The sequence below is a fragment of the Mastacembelus armatus genome, chromosome 18 (assembly GCF_900324485.2).
Source record: "Mastacembelus armatus chromosome 18, fMasArm1.2, whole genome shotgun sequence".
In the NCBI taxonomy this organism is placed as follows: Eukaryota; Metazoa; Chordata; class Actinopteri; order Synbranchiformes; family Mastacembelidae; genus Mastacembelus; species Mastacembelus armatus.
In genome coordinates, this window is record NC_046650.1 from 16,493,049 (window position 1) to 16,504,764 (window position 11,716).

At 44.3% G+C, this 11,716-nt stretch overlaps 1 protein-coding gene across 1 annotated transcript; it reads right to left on the bottom strand.

Annotated features, from left to right (window-relative positions):
• Positions 1–332: 332 nt before the first annotated feature.
• Positions 333–10,876, bottom strand: LOC113139152 (type II inositol 3,4-bisphosphate 4-phosphatase-like). Its single transcript, XM_026322169.1, has 23 exons — positions 10,857–10,876; positions 10,596–10,708; positions 9,944–10,239; positions 9,255–9,316; positions 8,602–8,715; positions 7,785–7,867; positions 6,442–6,535; positions 6,134–6,203; positions 5,844–5,991; positions 5,572–5,702; positions 5,333–5,440; positions 5,123–5,234; positions 4,688–4,853; positions 4,414–4,605; positions 4,190–4,334; positions 3,883–4,088; positions 3,375–3,498; positions 3,154–3,280; positions 2,933–3,073; positions 2,488–2,585; positions 2,218–2,315; positions 1,950–2,104; positions 333–1,160 (listed from the first exon to the last, which is right to left on the bottom strand). The coding sequence occupies exons 3-23, from the start codon at positions 9,987–9,989 to the stop codon at positions 1,040–1,042; spliced, it is 2,541 nt and encodes an 846-aa protein (XP_026177954.1). The 5' UTR covers positions 9,990–10,239; positions 10,596–10,708; positions 10,857–10,876; the 3' UTR covers positions 333–1,039.
• Between the last annotated feature and the right edge of the window lie 840 nt (positions 10,877–11,716).

Consider the following 11,716-nt stretch of genomic DNA (forward strand, 5'->3'; position numbering starts at 1 on the left):
AAGCTCGAACATTTAAAAAGGATTAATCATTAAAAAAACTAAAACTAAAAATTACATTTTTATATCGACCTACAATTTGCACCTATGGGAAATAAGTTTTAGTGATTCCTGTTAAAGGTAAAATTCACATAATTCCTGATGAAAAGGTTAAATAGTAGACCCACAACAGTTAGTCGTTAAAAATGGCTGAATATATGAATTAAATTGGCAAAAACATGTAAATGAAAATGTCAAAGGCAAAGCTAATTTCTTTCGTTTCTGGGCTGTCTGACCTGTGGCAAAGTTCATTTCACTATTTCCCTATATGTTAGACAAAACATTTCATCAAACAATTGAGAAAATAAAGTTTAATCAACTAAGAAACCAAAAAATGAAAGTTTCAGTCAATCACCCTCTAATACTTCCACAATACATTTTAATAAGTTATGTTGCGAGTGAGACCTTTTATTTTGAAGGGAAAATCATGGTGTTTCCTGTTTGACTCTCACCAACACAAATCCATCAGAACTTTAACTCAAATGTAGTGCAGTAAATTGTGCAGAAGTTATTACAGTGCATAAAGAAACTCCAGCTATCAGTACAGGTAGTGCACTAAAGGCTACAATCATTAATGAAATGGTAGGAAACTAAGAACAGAACATGAGTAAAAGTACTTAGTTACTTTCCAGTACTTTGCAAAGCCCTTTGGCCCCTTTATGCTGACTTGGTGCATGAACCATAACGGGTTCAATCAGGAATGATCACAGTTGTCTGGTTTATGGGACTCCAGATTAAATGGGGGTCAAATCGGGAGAACTTGTGCGAGGGGCCACTGCTCTGTTTGGCCTTGGGGCCCCCTAGAGGTTTGAGTCCTACATTGCATAATTAAAATCTTGCAGAAACATGTTTGTAAATCAAACACCTGCAGCCCCAGTGAACAGCACAGAGGGTCACAAAAATCCAATTTAAATAAATTTACATGAAACAGATATTTACTCTATAAAACTAATAATCCTACGATATAAAAAAAATCTGTACACAAACTAAAATCTGTGTCGGCCTATCCATAGCTGCCGTCTGGAGGTCTGTACAGTTTGGGGAAGGTGAGGAGCTGGATGCTGCTGAAGGCGAACTTCCTGCTGCCCACGTTCTTCTGCACGTTCTCGAGCCTGCAACCATCCCTGCACACACACAAACGCAGGAATACCAGTGTGTGAAAGAGCAGTGATGGATGTGTAATAACACAGCTCCTTCAGAAATATCAGAAAATCCTTCAATTCAGATCAGAAAACACACAAACATAAAGAGACTCACAGGACATGCACAAAGTTCTTTCATACATCTCAACTGTTGTAACCAGCTCAAAGAAATGAAGCTAAATGTTTGTAAGAAAAGACTAAAGTACAAAAATGTTCTTGCATTTTGAGACATTGTTCAGTCCAGTCTGCCCAGTGTTCCCAGTCTGTGCCGTCTACTGGTACTTGGCCAGCAGTACAACCAGGCTGAGGATGAGCCAAAGCACCAGGAGGTGAGAGGTCACCAGCAGGAAGGCCACTGGGTACAGGTGACGTCTGGGAGCTTTAGGCTCCAAACACCGCGGGGGCCAGGAGCTCTGGAGGCCAGAGGGACGATTCTCTGGATCTAACCCAGGGACAGTGGACCCTGACTGGGCATAACAACCCAGCACCTGCCCCCAGGACAGATGGGACCTGGAGGAGCAGGGTCGTTTGTGTGCATGTGGAGAGATGAAGGTGGTGATCCCAAAAGAAAGAAAGGCAGGCAGTAAGAAAAGATCGTGATGGAGAGTGAGAGGTGAAAATGGCATGAAGAGAAAAGAGAAGACAAACAAAGTTAAAGCAAAAATGTCCCATGACACAAAAAGTAGAAGGGAAAGAGAACAAAGGGAAGGATGTAAGGGAGGGTGGAGGAAAGGAAAGGAGGCAGGAAGCCACACACACACACACACACACCTCCGCATGCAGTCCAGTGCGGTGCTGAAGTGCTGCTGGCTGAGTGTGTGTCGCTCTCGCAGTAACACACACTGCTCCAGCGTCACCGACATCGCCGTGCGGTCTTTGGCACTTTTACAGCTGGTCAGTCGAACGCCGTTCACCTGACGACACACCTGGACAGTGAGACAGTCGAGTGAAAGTGACTGATGTCTTTGTTGTTCCTGGGTAGAGGAGCAAACACATTTTGGAGCTCGTTTTTTAGGATTTTACTAAACTGACGTCTTACCATAGCGGCAATCCACAGAACCTTTACGTTCTTCCTCTTCCTGGCTTCTATACTTCGATCCAGAGACAACAACAGGTCTGAGAGTGACTGGAGATGAGCTGGACACAGACAGACCGGTTCAGATCCACGTGCAGACTGCAGTAAAACCTCATCAGGCTTTGTTCTCAATAATAAGGTCATAAATCTGCTGTCTCAGCTAAATGAAACGTAATGTCTCTACATGCTGAGAACAATAAAAGCTGTGAGGAGCCAGCGGCTCTCGAGCTTTACCCATTCCAGGCTGCACGTCTCTCAGGGTGGTGCAGTAAGCTTTGAGACGCTCGCAGCTCTGTCGGTTCACTCTGCCCTGCAGAGAGCTGTCTCCAAACCTGGAACACACAAACACACACATCACATAACCCAGAGCGTGTCTCGGTTCAAGGAAAACTGGTTTCTGAAACATGCAAAACATCTGTGGAGGTTAAAGGACGCCAAGAGAAAACGTTTAGATGTCAGAACTTTGGAGAGGAATAAAATAAAAGAAGAAACACAGTGGGTCGACTCACATTAATTCACTGACAAGCTCAGCAGAAATATTTCTCTTTACAGTAAAGCGTCTTTTTTGAAGGATTTACACATGTGACATTCTGAGTATCATCAGTCAAATCTTGTGCAGCACTGGCATGAGCCTGTAGCTGATACTGGTTTGTGGTTGTGGATTTGTGTGTGTGCGTGCCTCTCAGCCAGACTTTGCTGCTGGTTGATTCCAATGTTGAAGAGAACAGGGTGGACTCGTATCAAACTTTTGTTTTGTAGTTCCTGCGGCAAAGACCTGAAGTTCTCCAGGGGCAACGGGACCTCGACGACCAGACCGCCCCTGCATGGAGACAAGCAAATGCTGTGCTGAGGCTGCACGGTGTGTGTGTGTGTGTAGGTTGATGCGAGGTTTTTCCTCACCATGTTCCACTGAGCGTCGGCAGCAGGTCTTCTGGTTCTTCAGTTCTAGCCTCGGTGACCGTGAACGCAACTTCACTCAGGTCGGTCACGCCCACCTCCATGTCCTCCAGCATGCCGGCCTCGTCACCTGACACACACATACACACCATGTACATCCACATACAGTGTGTGCACCAGGTTAGTGTGTGTGTGTGTGTGTGTGTGTGTGTGTGTGTGCGTACCGAAGGTGCTGAGCAGGCTTTCGAACTGAGCCAGAATTCCCACAGAGTGAAGTTGCCGCAGGAACTCGGCATCCTCCAGACCCCCATACAGCTTCAGCATGAAGCCACACACGACTGCCGAGAGCTGACAGACACACACAACCTCATCATCACAGTAACATCAGTGTTTCCAGCACTTTGAGGAGGAGTGTGAGTCTTCAGACACGGATTCATGGAGTTTCTGTTTACAGCTTTCTGCCATGTTTGTCAGCTACTGCAGCCAGAAAATCCTCTTTGGTAAAAGCTGAAGAAACCTCAGCTGAGACAAACACATGAAGCCAAATATATCTCTAAAGCCTTTGAATGTTATTGAAATGATCATGAAGATGGACAGAAGGAGCTGAAGGCAGAAGCTAAACTTCTCTCTGCAGCTGCAGTTGATTATTGCTGTTAAACCTTTACAGGTCTGGATATTAAAATACGGTGCTAGAGTCATGCACACATGCATATTACTATTAGAGCTTCTCACCGCCTGGCTGAAGACAGAGTGGCGTCTCTGGACGATCAGTGCAGGCCCCTGGCCAAGAGTCGGGGCCACCGCCGCCTGCAGGATCACAAAGGTCATGGCGTCTCGAGCTTTCCCCACCGCCTCGCGTACACAATCCCTGAGAGTGACCACAAGGGGGAGCAGGTGTTCCTGCCAGGCTGCAGAGGAGGAGGACAAGGAGGGAGAAGCTGCAAGAAGCAAAGAGAGGGTGAAGGCTCAAAGTAAAACCTCAGCTTCAATAAACCAAACACTGACTCAGTTTTGGCAGCATCATGAAATAACGTCCCACCTGTGTTCTGAGAGTTCAGGTCACTTGTGGCTTCCTGCTGCTCTGAAGGTGTCAGTTCCTGAGGTCGCTCCTCTCGCCCCAGCAGCCGGTCCACCATGACCACGATGCAGCTGAGGCTCTTGGTAACGTTCACCCACACCCTGTCCTACACAAACACACACATATAAACACCAACACACAGCAATGTGATGCAAATTATGTCACACACACATACTCCAACTTGCCCACTCCTCCTCGTCGTACTCCCCATCCTGCCGGGCCACTTCCTGCTGGCCGAGCGAACGCCATCCCTCCTCACACACCAACCCGTTGCTGTGGGCGTGGCTTCCGGTGCAGTTGGCAGCGTACTGGTTGTGGATGGCTGACAGGGAGTTTTTCACCAGCTCGTCTTTGACGGCGTGAACAAACAGCTCAGTCTGGTTGAAAGTGATAGATGGTGTTAAAATAAGCTCGTCCAGTCTGTGTCCAAGCCGAACATGTGACCCGTGTCCCCCTCACCTGCTCGGTCAGACCGTCCAGCACCTGCTGCAGCCGAGTTGCGTTCATCTCCAGAGAGACAGAGAGCAGCTCCTCAGCCAGCCCGAAGACCAGAGGCTGCAGCTGGGCCACGCTGCTCAGAAGCTCCTGGGCTCTGGAGCTCTCGTCCTGGGAGTAAGAGACGGAGCTGAGGACAGACGGAGGAGTGAATACCACGAAGAAAACAGAACTTTAACCAGCGGTGCAGCCAGTCAAGGGTTACGCATCTGAGAGTGGATGTTTCCACTTTCACTACTGGAAAGTCCAAATAATTCAGCGTGTTAGTGTCCTGATCTAACAAAGCTGTGTCACTAATCCTGAGAGAGCAGAGATTAGGAGGATTAACCAACAGACAACAATGGAAAGTCACGGATGGAGAGAAGGAAGAGAAAAGCTGGATGGAGGATCAAGTTAAACCTGTGTGTGTGGTTTGTGTGGTGTTTGATGAGCAGTCTCTTCAGTCCACCATGTTTGAAGGCCTGGTGGTGATCGGCTGGGGCACCAAAGGTTATCACCTCATACCACACACCTGGAGAGAGAGAGAGAGAGAGAGACAATTACAATGAATGAGGCAAATGGAGTGAAGGGGAAGAGAGAGAGAGAAGAAATGAACAGGGAGGGATGTACCTGTGCTGTCTGGGTCTGTGACCTCCATCCTCTGTGAGTGCAGGTTGGTGGGAACAAACTGAAGGTGTCTGTCTGATTTACTGTTGCTCGGCTTGAAACAGGACGACGCTGTTGGAAACAGAAAACACACGAGTCAGTGTAGAAATGGTTTTCAAAAAATGAGACAAGACTCCAGTTCCACTTTTCAGCAACAGTTTTTTTTACGTCCCCAGTCTGCATCGTACTGTTATTGATCTGACCTGAGAGTTTGTCAAGCTCCACAAGCGTTTCCTGATAACAGCCAATCAGGTGGTTACAGTGGTCGATGACATCATGGCGAAGACCATCCCAGTGCGGTGAAAGGTCACCGAGGTCCTTCACTTCCTGCACCCTAAGAAAAAAATAATATATATATTTTTTTAATTATTGATTTTTGATTAGATTTTTAATGCAGGGGCTGAATTATGTTTGACAAACACAAGGGTAACACACACACACACACACACACACACACACACACACACACACCGACCTGCTGACGTGCTCGCGTATGAGCGCGCTCAGTAGCTGTTTAGGCACAGAGAACGACAGCGGCGTCTCCGACAGCTGCTCCCTGACCAGCAGCCATCGCTGATCCTCCGTCTGAAACCTGTACACCTTACACACCTGTGCACACAGCACTGCACACACACGACCATATAAGGCAGAGAAACACCGTTAATTATGACAATGCACAGTCTGGTCTCCTCATGTTTTATAGGTAAAGATAAACTAAACTACAGATAAAGTACGTTTCATTTAAATAACAGGTTGTGCCATTACCAGCTCTCATCATTGGACTGTTCTCTCTGTCGTGCAAAGAGCTGTGAAGACTGTCGCACAGCGCATGACACTGAGGCAAGAGGAAGAGACAGAAGGACGTTATGAAGTTGGTGAAATGTCCTCATACTTCTCCTTTACCCTCCAAAGTGCTGGGGCTGCTCTCTAAAACTAAAGCTTTGCACTGCCATCATGAAGCAAAGTCACAGACACAGGTTTGAGACTCAGCCCAGACCAAACCCAGACATGACCACCTGTGACACCTCACGTTGCACAAAGAGAAAGAGGGAAACAGGGCTGTGCTGCTCTACCTTGGGGTCAGGAGGCGTTTTACTGTCGCTCTCTCCCTCCACCTGCAGACGAGACACCGTCACCTCCCCGGCCTCGTTCACTCCATCCATCGTCCTGACAAGGAAACAGAAAGGAAACATAAGTTTTCGTGTTTGGAAACACACGTTTAAGTGAGTCTTTAGGAAGGTGTTTAAACCTCTTTATACCTCTGTGAGTACGTTTCTGTCTACTCTCATAATCTACTGACGTTTACAACAACACCTCCACCACATCCTCCAGCATCAGGCGGCTAGGCCTCAGAGCTCAGAGCTAATGAAACTGATGAAAGGACGGAAACATACCAACTAAAAATAAAGATCATCAGCATGACTGAGCTAAATGAAGAATGAATGAGAAACAAAATGCCCAAGAAGAACAGCTCACTGTAAAGAGACCAAGAGAACCAGTAACAAAACACTGAGAAAAGCCAACAGGAGACCAGACTGTACGTTGAAAAATAACTAAATAAGCAAACCAAAGGCTGTAAGTTCATTACTAGACAAACTAACTAGTGTTAACTGAACAATACAAACTAACTGGGATGTGTGACATGGTCAAAACAACAATAAAAACAAGTTAAACTCAAAGCTAACCGGCGTCTCTGTGGAAAACATGAAGCAGCACCAAGCTCTGGAGCTCTGCCAGGTATGTGTTAGAAATCAGACACACCTGAGCACAACCTGGCAGCACAGACACACCTGGTGTACAGTGTCACACCTGGCTCGCCCTCTCCACTCTCTCGCCCCCTGCCCCTGCTCGTCCTTTGAGCCCTGTCCTCTTTCTGTCTCTACCGTCTGCCTCTCTGAAGGTGTTGTGATGAAAAAACAGGAAGAGTTTGTGTTTTTCCGCTCTCTAAAACAGGCGGAGCCACACTCTCCCCCCGTGTGTCTCACTTCCTCTTCCCACAAGGTATCCTGGCAACGGCCAATCAGACGACGAGTCACTGAGGTGTCGAGGAAATGCATTTCATTCACTACAAAATGTTTTAATGAGAAATGAGAATCAACAACAGTGTCTGTCTACACAGAGGAAAGTGTATTGAAAGTATGCAGTGCAGACAAAACAGCTTTTGTAGACAATTATAAAATACATATAATCTCTTATTATCATGCACCATGACAGCTTATTGCTGTTATTATAGTATTATTCTGGCATTTCTACATTAAAAACAACTATAAACTCTTGTTTCCAGTGCAGAAATATAAAATATCATAAAATATTATATAGCAGGTAAGTGTAATGTGGCCTTTTGCTCACAATAATCACATAATCATAAAGTTAGTTTCCAAAATGATGGAGGAGCAGTGAAGACAGGTGTGATTACCTGAGGCTCATGCAGATGTGAGGAGGCTCCTTGGACTTGAGCAGGTCTCTGATGGAGAAGGAAGTGAAACCCAGAAAACTCCTCTGAGGGACAGACACAGTGAAAGTTGTTTAATCTGTACAAAGTCTGTCTGTGTTGTGTGTCTGTGTCTGTCTGTGATGTGTTTCTGCAGCTTCTGCTTCGCAGTTTCAAGCTTGGTTCTAATGTACAGCAGCATTAATTAATAAATGGCACACACACACACACACACACACACACACACACACTCAGTCATCATCATTAGGTCACGACCAAAGGTTCGCACAGCGATGGCATTAAAATCACTGTTGCTATGACGATAATCAGAAGCTCAGAGGATTAACCTTTGACGAGCGAAAAGCACTTAAATCACCAAACACACACACAGATTTACAGTGTACAACAAACTGAAGGGGAATAAATAAAATGTAACACAAATTAAAGGTTTTTGATTCATTACAGTGATATAATGTGATGGCAACAGAAATCTAAAGGAGGGTGAACACTCAACAACAAAAAACAAAGAGAAGCAGCAAAAATCCATTTCTGCCATATTTGTTTGCAGCCACCACACACACACACACACACACACACACACACACACACACACACACAGAGCTAATCTGTCTCACTGAGTTCTTGGGCGAAACAAGAGGATTTTAAGATTACATGCTAATCCCCATCAAATCTAGACGTGCACAAACATACAGAAAAAACACACAACTCAAACAATGTTTACAGTGTTTGCATGTGGTTTGTGTGTGTGTGTGTGTGTGTGTGTTCATGTGCACTCCCCTACCTGTCCAGCAGAGGAGCTGTTGTCTCCTGACGGACAAAAATACTTGGTGCACTCCATCACCCAGAAAAACAAAAAACTCCTCCTGTCTGTCGTTTCTTCATCAATCAGCTGAAACTGACAAGTCCCAAAAATAAAAGTTTGTTCTGCTTTTTGGAATATTTTTCTAAATTCCAGAATAACATAACAATATAAATGACACTCATAGAGCTACAGCGAGACTAAGGGCTTCTCTTATTAAGCTGCCAAAGACTTTTAATAAGATGACAGCCAGTTTTCTATAATTTATCTTTAAAATCACTATTTCAGTGCATATCCGTAGTAATTAACCTCTGACCCCATTTACTGATTGCTGTTTCACATGTTTGTCTTATAGTTTCAATGTGTATCAGGAAAAAAACATAAGTTTATCAAGAAAATAACTGTCAGTGCAAATGATAATAATCTGCAGTTTAAACCTGGGGATTGTTAGAAAATACTAAAAATCCAATACACTTTAAAAACTATATTTAAAACAATATTTTTGTTCATTTAACAGACGTTCTCAGAGACTTTTAGTGGTTCCTTTCAGCATGTGTTATATATTTGGTACTAAAGGAACATTTCACAGTTCTAAGAGAGGGCTGAGGAAACGTTTAAGATATGATGAGAACCACCTGAGGACTCAGTAGACACAGATCCTCCAGCACTGAATCCGGCTCGAGCTTCCTGCCTCCATCTGTCAAATTAAAAGCTTATTTAATGAATTAATTTTACGTAAGGAACAAATCTGTCAGCAGCAGCAGCAGAAAGGAATTTCTCTTGCTCATGACTGATTTATAAACTGTGAAACAAAAACCAAATCATGCAGAAAAAGTGAGAGGGATGAAGCCTGAGAGCGACAGGACACATCCAGGAAGATAATCCATCAAAAGTCTCCTCTTCTTTCTGTTCGCCCCCAAATAAAAAGACAGAGAAACACCGTCCGAGCGTCTCTCACCACCTTTTCCTCCTCCTCTGTCGTCATGGCTGACAGGATTAAAAACTAAAATGCCCCCCGGCATCATGGGAAAAACGCAGATTAGTGAAGTTCCTGGCGAGTTGGTCGAGGTTGAGTTTGGCAGAAAGAGGAAAAAAAGATGACAGAAATATTTATTTATCCAAAATCTCTCCATCTCTCTGCAGCTGTCCTGGTTTTACCCTTCCATCTGTGTGTGTGTGTGTGAGATTAACTGAACTGAGAGAGAAAGTGTGTGTTGAAAAGCTACGGCCTCTGGTGTTACACATGTATGCACTAATCCTCTTATACACACATCTACACACCCACGCGTTGCTACTTCTAGTTTCTATAGTTGTGAAGACTCACTGATAAAATGCATCCACCAGCCCTTTGCCCTGATGTCTACCCCCATACCCTAAACCTGGTTCCAAAGTGAACCCTAAAACCAGGTCTGAACCCAGAAACATGTCCTCACAACCTGAACCTGATGTTTTAAAGTAGACGTGGCCCCTTTAAACTGAAAGTGAAGCTGTGTGGTTGTTAAAAGTGTGTGTGTGTGGTTACTTTCACTATCGCACTGCTTCCTGACTCTGTGTGTGTGTGTCGGTCACAGGAACTTGCCTCTAGATTCAATGACACCATGACCCTCAGAGGAAAACACACTGCAATAGAAGAAAAGCATGACAATAAATACAAGCAGCAACTCTGAGTCAGCTGGAGCCACTGTAGCAGCAGATCTGCCTCCACCTTGTGGCCATAAAACAACATTACATCAACACGCACCACAAAAACTGCAGGTCTCAGAAGTATCTGATGAAGTACAATGTCAGTACTTTTATCTTTGCTTTACAAAGAAATATGGCAGATATTTTCATATTAAACTATAAATAATTCCCATCACAGCCCTGTGCACTGAACATGTTAAGCTTTGGTTGCCCTGCTGTAAAATGCTGCATGTGTGTGAGGTGTTGCATGTGTTGATGAGGGTGCAGAGGTGCAGACGCTCTGCTGCTGTTACCGGTTTTTAAGTGTGTGTTTGAGTTACGTGCCGACAGCCGGTTGCCTCCTGTCGTCAGGAAGCTTCATTACTTCACATCTGTCCAACAGAAAGACCTGTTCCAGCTCCCCACCCTAAGGAGACACACAGCTCATGTAGGACAAATACTTCAGGCCAACTCAGGCAGGATTAAACTTTAGGGCATTTTAAATACGACACAAAGTGAAATTTAAAATGTTTTCCTCAGTCAGAGCAGCTGAAGAATGACAGTCAACAAACTACCTTGTGGACCCGTGGAAAACCTTTGGACAACTGAACTATCGCGAGAGTTGGACCAAACGTGTCGCGAGAACGGCCACTAAAAACAAACAAGTGACGATGAACTGTACTCGTTGAGCATTAATCTGAATTCAAACTGGATTATTACCAACAATAAGTAAATATGAGATTCATTTGTGTAGTGTAGTGAAGTGTTTTTATTTTGGAGGTCCATAACTTTTCAGATTTAAAGTCTGTTTCCAAAATAAAAGCCCTCAGTAATATTATTGATAAAATGTAATTTTGTTAAAACAGAGAGTTGAAGCAGCTTTACCAGGGTCTCTGCAGGTTTCTAAGAGCTAGATTTAAGACTTTTTAAGACCTTTTTAATACCACGCAGAATAAAATTTACTAACTGGACTTAACCACGGCGCAAAATTAGGGTTTTGTAACCAATTGTCATTAAATTTACATTTACCCATGGCAAAAGACTAATGCTGAAACTTTCCCACAGTTCACGCAGCTGCCGGAAAGCATGTGTTAAATAAACTCCCCTCAAACGCGTATTTTAGTTGGTTCAGCCTATTTCGTTCTGCGTAACAAATACGCGAAAGGCTTTCAAATTGATTTCAAGATGAAAATAAAATCTTCTTTATGGGGTCGGTTAGATTTCATTTTAAGACCTTTGAAACGCGAATTTAAGACATTTTAATGCTAATTAAGGCCTTAGTTTTATAATATGGAATTTAAGACTTTTTAAGGATCCGCGGACACCCTGTTTACAGTGTTTGCAGAGGTCAGATGTGTCTGGCACCTGTTCCTCAGCAGCAACAATAAACATGACATGTAGTGATAAGATGATTAACTAGAGTTCACGTGCCAAA